The sequence below is a fragment of the Olea europaea genome, chromosome 4 (assembly GCF_002742605.1).
Source record: "Olea europaea var. sylvestris chromosome 4, O_europaea_v1, whole genome shotgun sequence".
Taxonomy (NCBI): Eukaryota; Viridiplantae; Streptophyta; class Magnoliopsida; order Lamiales; family Oleaceae; genus Olea; species Olea europaea.
Genome location: NC_036240.1, coordinates 18891651 through 18914590, shown reverse-complemented (window position 1 = coordinate 18914590; position 22940 = coordinate 18891651). Strand labels below are relative to the sequence as shown.

General features: G+C 35.1%; 1 protein-coding gene and 1 long non-coding RNA gene across 3 annotated transcripts in view; one reads left to right on the top strand and one right to left on the bottom strand.

Moving 5' to 3' along the window:
- The window catches only part of LOC111393912 (AT-hook motif nuclear-localized protein 10-like), an 8851-nt gene extending 4987 nt beyond the window's left edge, over nt 1-3864 (top strand). Inside the window, exons 3-6 of one of the 2 annotated variants that reach the window (XM_023019685.1) lie at nt 1312-1443; nt 2625-2786; nt 2862-3148; nt 3447-3864. In XM_023019685.1, the coding sequence (XP_022875453.1) occupies nt 1312-1443; nt 2625-2786; nt 2862-3116 (549 nt within the window). In that variant the 3' untranslated portion in view covers nt 3117-3148; nt 3447-3864. Of the gene's footprint in view, nt 1-1311; nt 1444-2624; nt 2787-2861; nt 3405-3446 lie in introns of those variants that run through there. The other variant, XM_023019684.1, reaches the window with a different exon arrangement.
- Nucleotides 3865-5593: 1729 nt separating this feature from the next.
- On the bottom strand, nt 5594-7656 carry LOC111393911. Its single transcript, XR_002702512.1, has 2 exons — nt 7500-7656; nt 5594-7195 (listed from the first exon to the last, which is right to left on the bottom strand). It is a non-coding gene; the product is annotated as an uncharacterized LOC111393911 (long non-coding RNA).
- Nucleotides 7657-22940: the final 15284 nt, after the last annotated feature.

Here is a 22940-nt window from a genome sequence, read left to right as displayed (position 1 = left end):
CTCCACAAAATTTTTGTGGGAATTCGAAATAGGACATCTATGATGGTAGCTCTTGGATTGTAATAGGAGTACACTGAGATGACGGCTACTCTTGTATGACTACAAGAATTTATTTATTTTTAATCATCTATTTACTGTAGCTCAAAGTTCAAACTTTAAATTCGGTAGAAAACAAAACAAATGAGATGATCATATATCATTTACAGGTGATATAATTTTAGTTAATGAAACTAGGAGCTAGATAAATTTTAAGTTTGAAATATGAGATACATTTTGAATTGTGAAGATTTCAAGTTAAGTGGATTTAAGACGGAGTCCATAATTTCCTTGCGCTGCTAGTATGACTAAGAATGACTTAGAATCAAGATTGATGATCATGTTGTTCTTGAGAGTACTTGTTTTAGGTAATTAGTTCGATCATATGTAAGGAAAGACGAATTAAAGATTATGTTATGTGTTAGACTAAAGCTGGTATAAGGATGACATGGGATCATGATAGATGATCATGTTGTCCTGAAAAGTACTTGTTTAGGTAATTAGTTCATGAGGAATTAAGGATGATGTTATCTGTGGGACTAAAGCTGGTTAGAGATACGAATTGAAAGACAGCAGTGTTATGGGGTTAATGTGATTGGAAAATATAGACCAAGGTAAAATACAAGTTCTGCAGAACAGTTATTGGACTAGCTATGCTTCATGATGCTTAGCATTTGAGAAATTAACGAGCAAAGCCCCTATTTGTTGGAGTTATATGTAGAACAATTATTAGACTAGCTATGCTTGATGGTGCTTAGCATTTGGAATATTAATGAGCTATGCTCTTATCTGCTCCAGTACCATCATTCGTAATCTTTTGTGCAGTCAGTTGATATTAATATCCTCATTTTGATCACTATTTGTAATTTGACGTATTGAAAGTGTGTGTGTGTGTCTATATATATATATATATATATATTTTTTTTTTTTTTTTAAATTACACTTGGTCTCTGTTCTGATTTAGGGTTTTACATTTTAGTAACAAATACTAAGAAAACCTTTTTTGGCAATTGGATCTGAAAGAGAATGAGGTAGACTGATTTTCATACTTAGATAAGGAAGATATTTAACACTGACATTCTGCTATAATTGATTTCTTTTTGTTTGTTGTTGTTCCCCCCTTCCTTTTTCGGTGGCAAAGAGCGTGATAAATCAACTTTCACAGTTTTGTTTTTCCTTTTTCTTACTAACCTACTGTCTAAAAGAAGCCCATGCATTAAGGAATAATCCATAAATTTTCTTGTTCCCTTTTTGCTTTTTGGCTCTCCTTTGCAGGATATAGCTGCAGAGATCATGGCTTTCTCGCAGCAAGGTCCTCGTACTGTTTGCATTCTATCTGCTAATGGTGCCATATGCAATGTCACCCTTCGGCAACCAGCAATGTCCGGCGGCACAGTAACATATGAAGTATGTGGAACTTGATATATGGATACAGCTATGTTTTCTATGTGCCCTATATTTTTTCATGCATTGCTCTTTTTTTTTTTTTTTTTAAATCTCTAATATCTCTAGAGATTATAAAGAGAGGTTCAAAATGTGATATATGTTCTAGTTAATGTTCATATAGATATCATTACTCAAGTTAAATATTCATAAATGTGTTCGTATATCAACCTTTGCACATATATGAAGGCTTTTAGGGTCCATGGATTCTATTAATGGTGAACTTGCATATCATTTATTTGTAAAGTTGATTTTGCCAATGTAATGCATCTTTTTCATGTGATCCGCATAAAAAACATGCAATACCACTTCCGATCTCCTGTTTTGCCAACGTCCTTTGAGCCTTCTTCTCTAACAAGAACTAATTTAATAGATCAATGCCTCCTACTAGTGCTATCTTTATCAGTGGGCTAAATGGTTTTGATATATTGATGGTGATTTGATAGTAGAAGCAATATTAAATTCATTTGTTATGACAAAAACATGCCATGTATGCTTTCTTTCTGCCACTTTTATGCAGTATTAAATTCGTTTGTTATGCACTTAAATTGGAAAAGAATATTATCCAACTCTTTATAGGTAGCAAATGTATTAGCATTTCTTGTGAATGATAAGAAACCAAGTAGCAGCACAATTGACAATGATTCTGTCCCCTTCCTAATTATAGATTCTTGCCTTTTCTTCCTTTTACTGGCTATTTTTCAATAAAGTAGGCACACATTGACTCTTGATGAAATTAAGCATTCATGGCATACAAATAGATGCACGGGCAGGTACCTGAATCAGAGGGTTCGCTATCCAAATTACATGCAACATGGGAGAGTCAAATGGGAGTGCATTAACTATATACCACTCGATATTTAGAGGGAAATAGATTGTTCTTTTAACTCCTTATATAGGGGAGACACTGAAGACAGAAAGAGAAAAAAAGCAAATGTTGAGATTGTACGACGACAAAGATCTTGGGCTAAATTAAATTTTTTTAGATGAGTTGAATAGGAATTTTGAAGCCATCTTTCTAAAATTGTGCAATATCTGAGCACAATAAGACAGTCATCTATATCTGAGCAATATTATACTAATACTAACACATGTTTTCAGTTTGTTGTTGTAGCTTATACATGACAGCATTCTTCTATTTGCAGGGTCGATTTGAAATCATCTCTTTGTCCGGTTCCTTCTTCTGGTCGGAGAGTAATGGTAACTGCAGCCGAACTGGTGGCCTGAGTGTCTCATTGGCTGGGTCAGATGGTAGAGTTTTGGGTGGTGGAGTCGCTGGAATGCTTAAAGCAGCATCACCAGTACAGGTACACTTTTAGAGACTGCACGTGTGTATATCTGTAACTCATATTAAACCATCAAACTGTACTTTTCTCTATCAGATTGTGGTGGGCAGCTTCATTGCAGTTGGGGAAAACCCCAAGTCTAAGCCATCTTTGGCCACGCCTGTGCATATGTTGAACTCTGGTGCTCCAGTGATAGGAGCCGGTCCTTCATCAAGTGATTCATCTGAGGAGAATGATGGTGGTCCCCTTAATCACGGCTCAGAACCTTACGGTGATCAGCAAATTCCGAATCTGTCAATGTATTCAAATATGGGCTGGCCAAATTCCACCGTCAAAATGTTTCCTAATTAACCTTACTTTCCCTTGAATATAAAGCTGAAGAGGTTGGTTCCCAATGCTAACAGGCAGAGTTCTTCCTTCCTAGAGTCAATTTTTTCTTTCATAAAAATGTCATTTTATTCTCTTCTGCTTTTTATTAGTATTAGGAAATGAAGATGTTCTCTTGCAGATTTAAATATGGCTAATTTACTGCAAGCTAACGCATGTTTTCTGCATTCTTGGTGTGTGACTACATTTGTTAGCTTTATTTATAAATTATTGGATATAAAATCCTTAAGAATGGATTTACATTACAAGAAATCTCTCACTGATTAATAACCTGATTTTGCTCGATACATGTAGGTAACTAAATTTCGATCAAAAGAGGTGATGTCTGTTGCGCTTGAGAATATTTTGGAATGTCCATGGTCCTTGACCTTGAGTGATGCAACGAACGATGAAGGTCGAGGCTGTTTCTACTCAAATATCTGATAACCCAAGTTGTCTAGCAAATAAAATTCCCCTTTAGAATAGCATGTAACTCAATCTCAAGAATAAGATATTCCTCAAACGAAGAGGAGATTGCTCGTATGCAATGTCCAAGCTGATCCCGTATAATCCCCTCACCACTGTTAAAATTTTCCCTGAGACATCATCGAGGTTGATCTCGTCGGATTTCACAGACGAAGTACACCAAAGAACCAATACAAGAGGTGATACGAGAGGAAGAGCCATACGGCCCAATGATCATATAAATCAAAAGATTTTTGCGTTAGTTGAACCATCTTGAATCCCTCCCAGTGTCGAAGAGCCAATTTTAAGAGTTCAAACACAATAACTAATGGATTTAAAAGAAAAATAAAAAATAAATTCTTCTCTAAGAAAGAATTTACAGCACTGCATGTGCATTTTTGGCGGTGCCTAAACCCTGAATGTTGAATTAAATAATTCATTTGTTGATTTATGTTAAATAAGTAATTTTTTTTTATAATATAAAAGTTAAAAGATGTAAATTACCCTACAAAAGTGATGTTTTTGTCTTCTCCAACTCAACCATTTCAATTTTCACAATAATATAAAATATGACCACTTCACAAGAAGCATATATAAGATGGCTAATATATCTTTTCTGATTATCATCTTGATTTTGTACGATAAAAATGTCAATGTTACCAAATGAAGTTGTATATTAAACCGATTTAGCCCTGTTTGACATCAACCATACTTTTCGAAAAAAAGAAAAAAAAAAAAGTTTTGAATAGTGATTTTTAAGAAAATGTGTAATAAAAAAGTGAAAAAAAAAATTTAAATTTATGTATAGAGTATGTTATTATGTAAATATGCAATTGTAAATAAAAATTTAAAAAAAAACTTGGAAAAGTATTCAAAATAAATTTAATTTTATATACAAATTTACGTAGCAAAATAGAATAATAATACTATAAAAATATCACAAGATCACTAACTTACAAGAAAAATGCTATGCATATATTCATGTGACACTGCCTCACACGAGGGTCAGACCTGACCCCAGACCCTCATGTGAGGGAGTGTCGTTTGAGATATCACCCTTGATGTATGTATAACATGACATTACAAGTAAATATTTACTACCACACCATTTTTTTTAAAAAAAAAGTAAACACTTAAACTTCAAATATTGCGCAAATGTCATTCATTTCACCATTTGGGACTATATTCTTGAAGGAATCCTCGAGGTAATACCATCCACAATCATCATCTAGAATTTTGCGTTGATAATTTACTCAATTAAGTTCCTTTATTTATTATTCTAAAAAGAGAAGTGCTAGGTGTAGAGCATATTATACAATAAATTTCACAATCTTTTCACCCAAATTATTACCACAATTTTTTTAATTGTTGGCTCCATTCCCTCCATGTGAGAAGGCTGTAAAACTTATTGTATAAATGTACTGTACACCTAATAAAATTCTTCTAAAAATTATTTCCCTCAACAATTTGGCCTACCATCATGTATTAGAAATAGAATTGATTTGAAAAACAATGATTTTTGGTGTGTTCACAAAGCCCCCATTTGGCCCCCATTTTTTAAAACGACAGTGGTAGAATAGTACCTTTATGAAAAACGATTGATTGAAAAAGAAAGAAAATTTTTTAATTTGCGTATAATATTACTTTTTAAAAAATTGTATGATAAAAAACAGAAAAAGAAAAGAATGAAATGTAATTTAATGATAGCTAAACGGAGGCAAAGTTTGACAATTAGTTTGCTATGTGACAAATTGTCATTTAACAATTTAATAAAAAAAATTTCCCTCCATCAATTTTTGAAACAAAGCGAATATAAAACATGATATACGCTATTAAGTATAAAAATGGCATTTTGTACGGTGAAGTAACCTAACTTCAGACACAACTTTGCCTTTTGTACACTTTCTCGTTTACAACATCATTGATGTTGCATTTGTTTTCAAAAAATTGTGAAACAAAATTTTTTTTGTTCTTTTCTTTCTTTTTTTTTTAAAAAAAAATAGATGAATGATAATTTGCCACATGCAATTCAATAATATGATCAGCTTCCCTGTCGAGATTCACTGCAACAATTAACAAAATAATTGAGGTGACATCTTACCAACCACTTATATTTAACAATAGTCTAAAGAACAATGCTTGATGTACATCAAGTTACACAACCTAATTACCTTGGAATATTAATGCAGATCAATATTTGGTATAAATTCTTGTAAACACCAAGTTATACAGCCCACTCACATATAAGAAAAAACATTAAATATTTCATTTACGAATTCCCTCATGTGAGAGAACTGTACATTTGTACAGCAACAAAAAACCCTTGTCTTAAAGCCATTTTTATTGAATTTTAATTTGATCTAAAATATAACCATTATACAGTAAATTTCATCAAACAACTTAAGAAGAATTGACTGCATTTCTCCAATGATATTTACTTCAATGTCATTCTATAAAAATCCCACTCCCATTCTACACCATAGAGGAAAGGACATATTTGATAATATCTTTCTACAACCCCAGTCAATTATTGCTTCTGAATCCATATACTGTATGTATGAAGACCATATTTGAATTAAAATTCTCTAAAAATTACTACCAAACAAATGCTTGAAAAAAATATGATAGAAGAAATGGCACATTGGCTATGTAACATATGGTTGCATTAACAGGGTTACGTGCTGTACAAATATACAACCCTCTCATATGAGGGGACCCGCAAATAAAATATTCAACGTGAATCCCTTTCACATGCGAAAAACTGTATAACTTGGTGTAGACAAAAGTGCATACCAAGCATTGTTCAATATTTCACATCAGTCTCTTATATTCCAAATGGATATACAAGGAGTATATACCAAGCATTGTTCAACATTCCATACCAGTTTCTTATAATCCAAATGGATATACATTCAGGACTCTTATGGTTTTTCTAATAAACAATCAAACACAATGTATATATCAACACTCTCCTTTAATAACTAAAACTAACAATATTATTATTATTTTTATGATTGTGAAATCCGGATCAACTCACGCACACCTCGACTAATTCCACAGAACCCTAAGTTTACAATCGGTCCTCACTTGTCCTAAAGGGAGTCAAAATTGATGATCATTGAGGAACAAACCCGAGCTACCCCTCATGATTATGACAACTAAAACTTAAACTTAGTTTAAGGCGTCTAGCCAATGCCTTCACGTAGTTTTGGCAAAGTTTAAAAATCTTGGTAACAAATATTAAACATATTTACTTATAGAGTAATTTCTAAAAATCAATATTTTTATCACTAATAGAAAATGAAAATAATTACTTCTGCAGTAAATAACAGAGAAAAAAGAAAGCAAAATTGGAAGGGACATCAGTTCTCCAAGGTGATGTAGCATCAATGAAAATTTCAGACGCAAATTACCCATTTGATTATGAGATTCATCCTTTGTCCTCAAATAAATTAATAAAAATTAATTTAATCCGGCTCAAATCTATAAAAATATAAACATATATAGAGTCGCAGCGATCAGAACCTGTCGGGATTCATGGATTGACATCATACTGTCGTCAGTGGATTGACAGACTTCATGATTATATCGTCACCTCGCTGCAATGAATTTATTTTTCACCGATCCAAAATCAAAGTTATAAAAAGATAAAAATAAATAAGGAGAGCGCTCAGAACTTCTTAGAGGTTTGTGATGCCGTCACCGACAGAAAGTCTCGGCACACAGTTATAATTCATCACGGCAGCACCTACTAATAACAGAATCGAAAATAAATTTCATATAAAAAGAAAAAAACATGTTGTTGCCTAGAGAGGCCTCGAAAGTACTGGAAATTGGAAATTTGTCGAACGCAATAATTGGTAAAACACAGGAAGTAACTTCTTTATCTTTAGTAAAGAGTACCGAAAGAGGCGAAGATGGGAAATAAGGTCACGGTATGAGAGAATTTATAGTGTCTGGAATTTGTTGATAGAAACCCTAATCTCCTAAAAAGTTATTGATATGGTGCGGCGCCCAAAACCCTACCTGTTGGAATTTAGATACGGTTATTGGAAATGGTACATGGGCTATTCCGACGAGGGTGTAAATTGGGATGAATTTTAAAAATAGTTCTAAATTTAGGTATTTTTAATTAAATTTTAGGGTTCGTTTGAGTTACATTATTTTCAAAAAAAAATATTTTTTAACAGCAATTTAATAACATTTCAATCACACATTTTTTAATAAAATAATATTATACGTAAATCTAAAACTTTTCTTCATTTTTTAACCATACATTTTCTATTGATTTGACATAAATAATACATTTTTCCTTAAAATGTGGCTCAAACATGGGTTTAATGTATTTTAACGAATTTCAATGAAATCTTCTAAAATCTCAATAACTAGTAAATTAATAGAGGGATTTTAAAAGATTTAGATAAATTTCAAACTTAAAAATACATGTAATCAAATCTTTTGAATCCATTATGATTTATAATCGTTTAAAATCCATTAAAATTATAGTTAAGGACACCATTGTTAAAGAATAATGCTATTCATCGTTATAACTATAAAACAGCGGTGACATGGCAATCTACATAAAAATTTTAGTTGTAGTTAACTCTTTAATAAATAATAAAAAATTTCCTTTTGTTATGGTTCTTTCATCTTCCCAAGCAAACACTTCCTTAATTCATCCCATTTCTCTCCATCATCTTTCCAAACGTTACACGTTTCTCGTCTCTCTCTCTCTCTCTCTCTCACTCACACACACATATACAAATATCATAAGAATTCCTCCCATCACCGCCTGTCTCCACCACTTAGCCACCAATTGTTGAAAAATTCATTGGATAGCACATAAATCCATGGCATTCGTACTTGTCAAAGAACAACGCCTCAAGGTTGATTCATTTTTGTTTATTTTTACATGAAATTCATCATCATGTGTCCATAGTAGCCACAGTATTCATCAGAAATTACAAATTACAACTAATTTAGAACTTTGTCTAATTTCTTTTGCAACTTGTCATATCATTGAGCCTTCTAGTCTCCTTTCAAATCATCATAAACGACTCTAACTCGAGTGAGACCCTTTTAAATCCTTTATCCTCCGAAACTTTCTGAATATTTAATTTCAAAAAAAATTAATAACATATGCACATACATGTGCACAAATTAGACTTGATTATAGGAATAGAATAAGGAGTAGAATAAGATCTTGATTGTGTTAGTATTTGTATAAATAAGTGTCTTGCCTTTGTAATATAATTAATACAAATCTTCTACTCAAATACAGAAAACTTTCATGGTATTAGAGCATTAAAATTTGGGCTCCAGAATTCTGTTTTAAAGCTCTAGTCGACTTCCATGGCAGACATAGTAGGAAATACAGTTTTGAGTAAAAAATGGAACTTTCCCACCACTAACTTTACCTTCACCATTCCGATCAGCTTGGCACCATCCTTGTGCCACAACCATTGGCCGAGGACAATTACAACACATGGAGTCAGTCCATGACTATGGCCTTAACGGTAAAAAACAAGGTCGAGTTTGTAGACAGCTCAATCAAAGAGCCTGATGCGAGCGCTACGGATGAACTGCAACAATGGAATTGTTAGAACAACTTGGTTAAAAATTGGCTACTGGGATCTATGTCCAAGGAGATTGCCAGTAGTGTTATCAATTGCAAGGATGATAGAAGGATGTGGCTCGATTTGCAGGAGAGATTCTCACATGTAAACGCCATATCTCATATCTATTAATTAATCTACGCTCATTGATGAGACGGCGACATAGAGAGAATAAAGTATACCTGTCACCCCCCTTGTCACTTAAAAGTAAAGAAGAGATACACACTTTGGAATCCAAATTTTGTGGGATTGAGGATGGAATCGAATAGCGAATGCACTTGCGGTTAAGACAGGTCCTGCATCTACTACCTAATGCAATTGACCGACCCACCATCATGTGATTTTTGTGATTGGAAGGGGCATACCATCGAGTATTGCAGGAAGAAAAGGACAGCAAAATCTGAATTTAATACATCAGTTTCGATAGAGAATCAGGCCACATCTTACTTGACCAATGGAAGGGGGATGAATTTTCATTTTTCAGCAAATGATTGCCAGCAGATTCTTAACATGTTGAAAAACAAATCTTCTTCTGCCAATCAAGTGAGTAATTTCTTCACTCGTGATGAACTATCAGGTAAAGCCTTCCCATTGATTTCTAATGGAAGAAAAGGTACGTGAATTTTGGATAGTGGTTGCATCGATCATATGTTTTGTAATCCTCACCAGCTCACCCATTCAAAACCTATTCATAACCGCACTGTGGAATTACCAAATGGTTCCATGGCTCCCATAACTCATATAGGAAAAATTGTTTTATCTCCTCATTTAATTCACGAAAATATGTTATGTGTACCGTATTTTCGATTAAATCTAATTTCTATTAGCAAGTTGGCTTCTCATTCATATTGTGTAACCATTTTTCTAAGACAATTTTGTTTCATTCAAGACCTATGCTCAGGGAAGACGATTGGGACAGGAATTGAACGAGAAGGCCTCTACTATCTGGACCGAACCAAGAAAGAATCATGCCATCATGTCCAGACATCTAATCCGACCCTCTGGCACCAACTCCTTAGACACCCCTCGAATAAAGTATTTTCATTATTTCGTTTTCCTAATTTCAAAACTACATCTTGTTCTATCGATTCATGCTTGATTTGTCTGTTAGCCAAACAAACAAAACTTATTTTTTCTTCTAGGTTTATTCATTCAACGTGTTTTGATTTAATTCATATTGAGATTTGGGGTGGTTATAAAATTCCTTATATTTCTAGTGCTAAGTATTTCTCACCATCGTTGATGATCACACTTGATGCACTTGGACTTACCTCATGAAACACAAGCCAGACACTAAAAGCCTCCTAATGAAATTTATCAACATTGTTGAAAACCAATTCAATTCCAAAGTCAATTATTCGTAGTGACAATGGCACCGAATTCGAACTCGAAAACTTTTATGCGAATAAGGGTATAATCCATCAAACTAGTTGTATTAACACACCACAACAAAATGGCGTCGTTGAGCGAGAACATAGACATTTATTAAATATGGCACGAGCTATTCTTATTCAAGCCGGTCTTTCTCATCAGTTTTGGAGGGATGCTATTCTCACTTCCACATACTTAATCAACCGAACAACCACTCCACTTTTTCAAGGAAAAACGCCATATGAGAAATTATTCCACAAAGTTCCAAATTACTCACACTTACGAGTATTTGGTTGCTTATGTTTCATTTCCATTCATGCACAACACCCTTCAAAGTTTGATGCTCGAGCCTCTAGATGTATTTTCCTTGGCTATCCTTATAGTCAAAAGGGCTATCGTGTCTTTGACCTAGTTCAAAACAAGGTCAAGGTTTCGTAGGATGTTTCTTTTTTTGAAACCACATTTCCTTTAAAAAATGCTTACCAACCAGCTGCACCTTCTAGTCATTCCGACACATCACAATTTTCTCCTCTCACTAATGCATCCATATTACCATTTGACATATCACCAATGCTACTTCTCGTGCCTTCCTCTCCTTCCACGGAACCACCTCCATCTCAACATGATTCTCCTCATCCAACAAGTCCCAATCCACTCAATATTCCACCTGACACACTACCAGCCCAAACTATCCCAGACTCTCATTCCTCACAAAACACGGCAGCCTCAATTCATTTTTCTTCACCTGTTCATCCCTCTGTGGAGATATTGTCACCTCCACAACATGTTCTCTCTCGTCGGACCAAACCACCTACTTATTTACAGGATTTTCACATCGAGGTAGCTCTCTCCTCAAGGACTACTCCATCGTCATCCATGAATGTGGTCCGATCTTCAGGTACAAATCACCATTTATCTCAATTTTTATCTTATGAAAATCTTTCTTCTGTTCATAGAATTTTTACCTCACAACTCACATTACTTAAAGAGCCTAGCAGTTTTTCAAAAGCTGTCCAATCTCCACAGTGGCGTGAGGCCATGCGGCAAGAAATAGCAGCTTTACAAGCAAATGATACTTGGAGTTTAGTCACTTTGTCCTCTCATAAGCGTCCCATCGGATGCAAATGGGTGTATAAAATCAAATTGAGGGCTGATGGGACAATGGAGTGGCATAAAGTCCGATTGGTGGCAAAGGGCTTTAGTCAAGTTGAAGGGGTTGATTAGAAGGAGACCTTTGCTCCCGTGGCCAAAATGGTGACTGTTCGTACTTTACTCACTGTGGCCGCTTTATGTGGTTGGCATTTACATCAATTATATGTCAACAATGCCTTCTTGTACGGAGATCTTGATGAAGAGCTATACATGTCCTTGCCTCCTGGTTTTGGACGAAATGGGGAGACTCGCGTTTGCAAACTTCACAAATCACTGTATGGTTTAAAACAGGGCTCTAGGCAATGGTTTATAAAATTGTCCATTGCATTCAAGTGCGTTGGCTTCCACCAATCTCGGTCTGCTTATTCTTTATTCGTATGATGTTGTCAAGGTAGCTTCCTAGCCTTGTATATGTTGATGATGTGATTTTGGCTGGAAACAATCTGCAGGATATAGAGAACACAAGCTCTTCTTATCTAAGCAATTCAAACTCAAAGACTTGGGACAACTTAAATATTTCATTGTCATAGAAGTTGCAAGATCAAGACATGGAATTAATTTATCATAGCTCAAATATGCCTTGGAAATTTTGGATGATACTGGATTCTTGAGTGCTAAGCCTTCTCGATTCCATGTAGAGCAAAATATGTCACCCACACAATCAGATGGAAATCTCTTGGATGAGGCTTCATGATATAGAAGATTGGTTGGGAGGTTAATTTACCTAACCATAACAAGGTCAGATTTGACTTATGCCGTCGATGTATTGAGCCAATTTATGGACAAACCACGAGAACCACACATGGAAGTAGCCCACAAAGTGCTCAAATATATCAAGCAAACACCAGGATAAGGCAACTTCTTACCATCCACATGTTCACTTCAATTATGAGCATTTTGCGATGCAAATTGGGCTCGTTGCAAGGGCACAAAGAGATCAACTACAGGCTATTGTATTCTACTTGGCCAAGCACCAGTTTCTAGGAGGACTAAGAAACAAACTACAGTATCCCGTTCGAGTGTTGAAGCAGAGTATCGTGCTATGGCTACCACGTGCTGTGAGGTTACATGGTTGAGAAACATTTTGAAGGATTTGAGGGTAAATCACATGCAGCCAGTTAGCTTATTTTGTGATAATCAAGCAGCTATACACATAGCATCAAACCCCGTATTTCACGAGCGAACCAAACACATAGAGATAGACTGTCACTTAGTCCGTGATAAGATCCAAGAAGGAATTATTTGGACGGCCTATATTCGAACTACAGATTAGCCAGCAGATTTATTCACCAAGCCCCTAAGCTCTACAAAATTCGAAGCCTTACTCAGCAAGTTGGGTGTCATCAACATACACTCCAATTTAAGGGGGAGTGTTAAAGGAAACAAAGCTTGATTTATGCTACTGAATGTTGTAAATTGGTTGCTGTATATTTTCTTTCCATACATGTGCACAATTAGACTTTATTATAGGAATAAAGTAAGGTCTTGATTGTTTTAGTATTTGTATAAATAGGTGTCTTGCCTTTGTAATATAATTAATACAAAACTTCTACTCAAATATAGAAAACTTTCACGCAGAATACTTGATATCACAATCAATTTATAATCTGTCATAGCTCAATCCTCAGCTGGAACTCTTCTTCCATCATAGCTGTACTTACAGATGAATCAGCTAACTAACTCAATTTGGAACAAAATTGATGATAAAAGAACTGAGGAGGGATAAATTATGAAAAATGAGAAATAGATGAGAAGGAATTGAATTAAATTTCTTCAATTAATAATTGGATTACAGATGAAAACTTCAAATGATTCTCGTACATGGGTTTGGATGGATATATAAACAACAAATTGAAAGTTGCGTTTCCCACCCCACACCAAAAAAAAAAAAAAAAAAAAAAAAAAAAAAAAAGTTTTTACGTTTTTTTAATTGATTACAATTTCACTTAGTGAAAATGACATTGTATACATTAATTTCAAAAAATCTAATAATTCTGTTGCTTGCCTTCTTTCTCATTTTTTTGGTTTCTTATTTCCCTTTTCTCTTCTTGATCTGATCTCCTTCTTTCCCCATTTACTCTACACTTAACAACCATTTCTCTCACCTTGAACTGTCTACAAGATCTACAATTAGGAAAGGTGGCCTTAACCTAGTCTGCATCTTTCGAAGTCGCATTGTCATGGTAGAGGACAAACCGTTGGATCAACCATTGAACTACAATCCTGTTTTGGAGTTGGAACAACCTGGGCTGTAAGGGTAGTGTTTTGACTATGGAGCACTACTGTATTTGAGTACCTATGACACTGGCATATCTTTGCCCCATATTTCTTCTTCAACAACGAAACATGAAACACAAGATATATTCTTGCCCCTTCTGGTAATGCTAAATGGTAGGCCACTTCACCTATCTTCTTAACCACTTGAGAAGGAACAAAGTACTTGGTACATAGCTAGTGATTTGATCCGAATGCTGCTGATTGTTGTACGTAGGAGTAAAGTTCCAGAAAGACCTAGTCACCCTCATTAAAAGTTGTCCCAGTTCTATTTTTCTATATATTGCTTCATTTTTGCCTTGGCTTGTGATAGGTTTTCCCTTCAGTTGCTGATCCAACTTATACCTCTCTTGTAATAACTCCTCTATAATTGCTACATTGGATTGTTGGTATAGTCCCAAAGCCTACTGAGGAGGCTTAATTCCATAGAGTGCTTCAAATGGGGTCATCCTTATTGCAGAATGGAAGAAAGTGTCATACTACCATTCTGCCAGAGTTAACCATCTTTTTCAATGTTTTGGCTACTCTTAAAACATATATCTTAAGTACATTTCCAGGCACTGATTAAGTCTCTCCATCTATCCATCTATTTGTGGGTGATAAGCAGAGCAAAGGAGGAGTTTGGAGCCTAGTAAGGTGAATAGTTCCTGCAAAACTTGCTGGCAAATGTCTTATCCCTGTTAGAGATAGTACATTGAGGCATTATGTGTAATCTAAAGACATTGTCCAAGAAAAGCTTTGCTACTATCACTGCTAAAAAGGGATGCGATAGAGCAATAAAGTGCCCATAACTATCACCAAAATAGTGTTCTTCCTAACTGAATTGGGTAGCCCTTTATTAAAATCCATACTTATATGGCTCCATGAGTACAGTGTTTCAGGTTAATGTTGCAGCAAACCAGGGTAAGGTACATGCTCCCCTTTACACCGTTGGCACAATTCACATTGTAGCACATCCATCTTGATATTTTGATTCATCTTTGATAAGTAAAAATGTTCATTGGTCCCATAAATGCTGTTGTGAATACCTGAGCGGCCTCCCGTTTGAGAACCATGCATGTTTTGAATCAGCTTTGCCCTGATGTCTTCCCCCATTCCAATATAAATTCTATCATTGTGCTTCAGCAGACCATTGACATAAGTGAATGAACGATCTGCATCAGGTTGTAGCAGCAGGGACTAAATTTTCTCCTTAACCATACAGTCTTACTTGTAGCTTTCTGTGACTTCTTGAAGCTACGCATGTATGATGACTGAAATTCTATAGCATTTTGATGTCCCTTCTTACTTCCTAGACAATGCATCTGTCACAAGATTGTCAACCACCTCTTACAAACTATTTTATAGCTGAGGCTTAGTAACTTGGTTAGCCATCTTTGTGATAGAGGAGTAGTAATTCTTTGTTCCAGTAGGTACTTTAAAGACGGATGATCAGTCTTAATGATAAAATTGATGACCCTTCAAATAATGTCTCCGCTTGCCCACCGCTCTCACTAAGGCTAATAATTCCTTTTCATATATGGATATTTCCATCCTCACTTTAATAGATTTGCTCAAATAGGCTAGAGGCCTCTTACCTGTATCAACACAGCTCCAATTCCCTTTTTTTGCAAGCATTAGTTTCAATGACAAAAGGTAAATTGAATTCAGGTAGGGCAAGTATATGTGTTGTACTCATTGCTTGTTTCAGCAGTTCAAATGCTATTTCAGTTGCTTCTATCTAATTGAAATTATCTCATTATCCCATTTTCACTGATTATGTGCCCCATATATTCAACTTGCATATGTCTAAAACTACATTTAAATTCTTTTGCATATAGTTGATGCTTGTGTAAGATTTCAGAATTTTTTTAAGATGGTGGCAGTGGGTGCTTTCATCCTTGTTGTAGATGAGGAAGTCATCAAAGAACACTTCCTCAAATTTCCTTGGTTGATCCTTGAAGACCACATTTACGAGGCTCTAGAAGATTTTGGTGCATTGATAAGGCCAAAAGTCATTAACTTACACTCATAAAGTCTTTGATGAGTCTTGAATGTTGTCTTGTGAATGTCCTCCTCAATCATTCTAATTTGATGATACCCTCTCTAAGATCTATCTTGGAGAAGTATCTGGATCCCTACAATTCATCCAGTAACTCGTCCATAAGGGGCATAGGAAATTTGTCTTTGATTGTCAAGCTATTTAATTGCATGTAGTCTACATAAAACCTCCATAAACTATCTTTTTTTTTTCTTAACTAGGAGGATCGGTGAGATAAAGGGACTGTTGTTGGATTGGATGATCTCACTATCCAATATCTCCTTATCTAGCTTTTTTATCTCTGACTTCTGGATAAAATGACACTCGTATGGTCTGAGTTTCCATCATCTGAGTGACTGGTCTGATGTTTCATTTTTCAATCCCATCACTTCTCCATTACTTTTAAACTGGAAACACCCTTGTACAAAATTAAAGGTAATTGGACCAAATTGACTCATCCAATTTCCCTCTAACACCAGATCACTCTCAGCTAACCTAAGAATTCTAAGTTTGAATTGAAATTCCTAGGTTTGTATCTTCCAAAATAATGGCTGCCTTAAGGTTTTACTCTCCAATTTATCCCCATTAGCCACCCTCACTATCACTTTTCTAGTCTCATCAATAACATATTTTAGTTCTTTGGCTAACCTTTCTCCAACATAACTGTGAGTACTACTGTCAATCAGTATGGACACCTTCGTCCCTTTAAACCTCTTGGTTTGGAATCACAAAGTGTGATGGTTTTAAAGTTATTTGGGTTTGATTTCATGAGGTGGCAATAGGGGCTCCACTTGTTTAGGGTAAAGCTTTTAGGTTTTTGGAATTTATTGATGGCTAATATGTGGACTCTTGAAGAAAAACAACTGCAAAGGCTTTGGATAAGTTGTTGGGTTTCATCATCTTCACCATGGTCCTGATCTCTCCATTCAACCCATTGATAAAAATAGTAACATAATAAGATTCTGGGACATGAGGTAATGCCATCATCACTTGGGCTTTCAGTTCCTCAAATCTCCCCTGATATTCAGAGATGGTTCCTAGTTGCTTGATCTTGCTAAAGGTTTCAACCAGTACCTCTCCAGTGGTTTTAGCAAATCTTTTACATAACTCATTAGAAAACACCCTCCAATATATCCCTGGACTGTTAGCAATAAATTCATGAAACCAGATATCAGCCTTACCCTTCAAGTACATCTCAAAAATTCTCAATCTAAGTTCATCAAGAATATGGTGAATGTGGAAATACTTCCTAGCCTTCCTAAGCCACTCCCTAGACCCTTCTCCTCCAAAAATTGGGAAAATCAATTTTAGGAAGTCTTGTTTTTCCCTTGTGTTCTTCGCTAGTACTAGTGCTTCTTCAATGTTGCTAACCTCAAGAGAAATCATTACCCCAAGTCTCACAGTAACTATAGATTCTTCTACTCCTTTGTTTTTTCGTCCATCTTTAAATCCACGGACATTTAAGCTATCATAGCTACTAATTTCTCATATTTCTAATTCATATCTAGCATTGTACCTTCCATAGCATGTTGTCGGTGTCCAATTACTTGTAGTATCTTATCTGTGGAGGCTAATTTGTTTTCCAATCTACTAGTAACTATCTTGAACGAGGCACCTAAATCATCGATCTCCAGATCTAGCTTCTTCAAGTGTTTATCTATCACTTTAGCTCTTGTATCCATGATTATAAATTACCCAGTATATGTGCCCACTCCAATACTAATTTGTCACAGTTCAATCCTCACCTAGAGCTCTTCTTCCATCGTAGTTACACTTACAGATGAATCGCCTAAATATTAACTCAATCTGGAACCAAAACTGAAGATAAAAGAATTGAGGGAAGGAGGGGGAGAATAAATGACGAAAATGAGAAATAGATGAGAAGGAATTGAATTCAATTTCTTCAATTGACAACCGGATTACAGATGAAAACTTTAGATGATTCTCGCACATGCGTTGGTTGGATATATCCCCCACCAATTGAAAGTCGTGTTTTTAGAAGAGGAAGAGAAAATGTTTTCTTAATTGATTACAAGTTCAGTTAATTAAAACGAAGTTATATACATTAATTTCAAAAAACCTATTAATTGTTTTGGTTGCATTCTTCCTCATTTTCTGGTTACTTCTTCTCCATTTTTCTTCTTGATCTAATCCTCCTTTTTCCCCATTTACTTCCCACATTACACAATCATTTTTATCTAGAAACATCATAAGAAAATGAACTATATTCTGAAAAAAAATCCCATAAAAAATTGAAATTGTAGACATCAAATTGATATTAAGCCCTAGTTTGACACCCTTTAAAATTTTAATACACTTTTGTCTCTCTTCTTTCCCATTACTGTACACGTTCTTCAATAAAATAATATTACACATAAATTAAAAAAATTTCCTTCTTTTTTAACTATACATCTTCCCCCAAAAATACTATTTCATGATATGGTCTACTAAAATTTCATTTAACACTCCGTCAACAAATAATGAAAATCAACATGGGCCATAGTGTGAAAAAAATAAAATCTACCAATTACAATTAAAGAAGTTGAAATTTTGAGTACATATCAAAAGGCTATCGAAATTCTTACCTAAAATCGATTAAAAATCAGCAAATGAATTCTGGTATTTCCTCTGATTTGATCTTGGTTTGTTAACACTAAGTATTGTGAAACAAAAATGAGAGAGTGTTTCTTATTGTATTAATCAAAACAAAGAGCTGTCTTATGTAGCTTTCCATGAAGTAAATAGAAGGAGAAAATTCTACAGCAACTAATCCCACATCTAACTGACCTAGAGAAGTGGGATATTCCTAAAGAATAGATAAAATGCAACCATTTCCCAAACAAATAGGGATTATTAACAAATTGTTAAACAAAGAATAAATATTTAACACCCTCTCTTAAACTGAATGCCATTCAAGCAATCAGTTTATATAAGAAATTGAGCAAACTCCAAGTAGGGCGTGCAACTTCACAAAGGCTTCTTGCTTCAATGGTTTGGTTAATATATCAGCTATCTGATCTGCACTTTGACAATGAACCAACTCAACAACTCTATCTTTAGTAAGGTCACGAAGAAAATGAAACCTGACATTTATGTGTTTGCTTCTTCCATGCATAACTGGATTTTTGGAAAGCTTAATTGCTGAATTATTATCACAGTAAATCAATGTAGGCCTTGACAGATTGCAATATAGTTGCTCAAGTATTCTTCTTAGCCAAACTACTTGACAAGCACAAGATATAGCTGCAACAAATTCAGCTTCAGTTGTGGATAAAGTGACTATCTGCTATTTTTTCGAAGACCATGAAATGGCTCTTGAGCTTAGTATAAAAACATGACCAGATGTGCTTTTCCTATCTTATATATCCCCAGCATAATCACTATCACTGAAACCAACTAATTTCGCATTTTCAACCCTTCTATAAAACAAACCAAAGTCAGTTGTACCTTTCAAATATCGAAGCACCCGTTTTGCAGCTTGAAGATGTATTTCAGTTGGAACTTCCATGAATCTGCTGATAAGACTAATAACATACATCATGTCTGGTCGAGTGGCTAATAAGTACATTAAGCTGCCAACAATCTGCTTGTAATAAGTATTATTAACTCTTACTGCATTAACATCTCTAGTAAGTCTACAACCTGGAGTAATTGGATTTAGAGCTAGATTGCAATTAGTCATCTGAAATCTATCCTAAATTTCAAGAGCATACTTCCTTTGTCCTATAAAAATCCCAAAAGATAATTGGATTACCCCAATACCAAGAAAATATCGCATCTTTCCCAGATCAGTCATGTCAAATTCATCCATCATAGATCTTTTGAACTTAGCAAACATAACTTTATCATTTCCAGTAAATATCAAATCATCTACATAAATACAAACAATAAAAAACTTACCTCCTTTTCCAGATTTAACAAACAATGTGTGCTCATAGGGACATTTTTGGAAACCCAACTTTGAAAAATATGCATCTATACGACTGTACCAGGCTCAGGATGCTTGTTTTAATCCATATAGAGCCTTTTTTAGCTTATAAACCTTCTGCTCTTTTCCTTTTTGCACATACCCTGGTGGCTGATCAATAAAGACTTGTTCATTTAACTCACCATGCAAGAATGCTACAACCGTGCTTTATACTTATCAACTTCTCCTTTCTCATTCAATTCGGTTTTGTAAACCCATTTAACTCCAATAGTCTTTTCACTGGCTGGAAGATCAATAAATTCCCAAGTGTCATTTTTTTCAATTGCTTCTATTTCTATGTCCATATCTTTCTTCCACTTTATATTCTTTACAGCATCATAAAAAATGATGGGATCATTATCTGTAAATAATGCAAGATGAGCAATAGTATCATCATCAGATAGTTCATTTCCACTTACATAATCAGTCATTCAAGAGGGTCTTTTTCTAGCTCGTTGATTAAATGAGTTTAATGGTTGATCCTCAATTGACTCACTTGGTTGACCATTCAGCAAAGTATTTCCAGTAGCTTGTACTTCAACATCAATTTGACTTTCTTCATTAGCATCTAAATCAATAGGGACAGAATTATTTTTTGTATTTTCTGCACTATTCCAATCCCAATTACTGTCCTCATCAAACACAACATCGTTAGTAATGATGATCTTTTGATTTACTGGATTATACAACCTGTGGGCCTTGGAAACTTCACTAACACCAAGAAATACGCATTTCATACCTTTGTCATCAAGTTTACTTCTCTTCTCATTAGGTACATGCGCATAAGCTAAACATCCGAAAATTCTAAAATGATCAATAGAAGGCTTATGTCCACTCCATGCTTCTTCAGGCGTCATGTTCTTTACAGCAAATGTGGGGCTTCTATTCAAAACATAGACACACCAACTTACAGCTTCCAGCCAAATTTTTTTTGGGATGTTTCTTTTTGCCAACATGCAACGAACCATATTCATAATAGTGTGGTTCTTTCTCTCCGACACCCCATTCTGATGTGGTGAATAAGCTGTAGTAAGTTGCCTTCGAATTCCTTGCGATTCACAATAATTAGTGAATTCATGGGAATTGAACTCACCTTCACGATCAGTGCGCAAAGTCTTAATAGATTTTCCAGATTCTTTTCTAACCTATGCTTGAAATCTTCTAAATGCCACAACAGCCTCAGACTTTTCTATTAAAAAATGAACCCAAGTTTTTCGACTAAAGTCATCCGTAAAGATGATAAAATACCTCATTTTACTATTTGATGTTGGGTTTATTGGTCCACAAATGCCTGAATGGACTAGCTGAGTGGTTGAATGGCTCTCCATTTGCTAGTTTTAGGGAATGAGTCACGATGCTACTTCCCAATTACACATGCTTCACAAACTTTTTCAGGAGGCTGGATTTGCGGGAGTCCTCTAACCATGTTTTTTTGTTGCAAAGCTTTCAATCCACCAAAATTCAAGTGCCCGAAACGATAGTGCCACAGCCATGTTGTGTCTTTTACAGTTGATGCATAACATGCCCTATCAATAAGTTGAGTTTTTGCTTCCAAAGGAAACATACAATTACCTGCCATGATGACCTATGCAATACATCCTTTTTCTGGATGATAAATTTGGCACATTCCCTTTTGAATAATTATAGAAAATCCATCCTCTTGTAGCTGGCCAAGACTAATCAAATTGCTTTTCAATTCTGGAACATAAAAAACTCCAGTAATTGTTTGCACACTTTTACTCAATAGAATGTTAATCTTTCCTTTGCCCATTACACAGATATTAGCATTGTTTCCAAGCTTTACATTTTCTCTAAAATTTTCATCTAATTCAGAGAATAAGAATTTATTACCACTCATATGATTGCTGCACCCAGAGTCCAAGTACCAGACATTACCTGATTGAATCTCATTTTTATTTGTGTAGGCCATCAGAATCATCTCTTCCTCAGTTTCAACCAAATTCATCTTTGTCTCATTTTCTTTGTAAGGGCATTCAAACTGATAATGACCAAGCTTGTGGCAGTGATAGCATTCAACATTAGCCTTGTCATATTGTTGATTGTGTGTTGATACACGTCCTCTATCTCTTCCACGTCCTCTAAATCGACCACGCCCTCTGCCTCTCCATTAATAGTAACTTTCAAGGCCTGCTCTTCCACAACATGACGAGTCATCCGCTGCTCATGGACCAACAATGAACTTTGCAACTCATCAATTGAAAGACTATCGATGTCCTTTGACTCTTCAATGGAACACACCACATAATCAAATTTTGAAATCATAGAGCGAAGAATTATTTCAATGACTGCCACATCTTCCATTTTCTTACCATGAATTCGCATTTTGTTTGCAATTAACAGTGTTCTTGCAAGTAATCATTGACTGATTCCCCTTCTTTCATGTGTAGGATCTCGAACTCTTTACGAATAACTTGAAGTTGAACACGTTTCACCCTTTCAGTACCTTGATATTTCTTTTTCATTGATTCCCATATATCCTTAGCATTATCCTTTTTTAATATGGTTTCCAGTATGGCACGATCTATTACCTGGAACAGATAATTTTTTGCCTTCAAGTTCTTCAATCTTTGCTCATCGAGAACCTTAGTCTCTGCATCTATCAATGATGTTCCCGTTGCTGGTTCTGTGAAACTAGTCTCCACAATACCCCAGTACTCTTTGGATCTTAGAAAATTTTCCATTAGCATGCTCCAATGGTCATAATGACCATCAAAGCGAGGATTGCTGGTTGCACAAAACTGCTATATGATGCCATTTGAATGTGCTTCTACAAGTGAGAAAGTTGCTGCTTCCTTGATGATCAGACCCCTTGTGGCTCTGATACCACTTGTTAACACTAAGTATTGCGAAACAAAAATGAGAGAGTGTTTTGTATTAATAAAAAACTAAGAGCTGACTTATATAGCCTTACATGAAGTAAATAG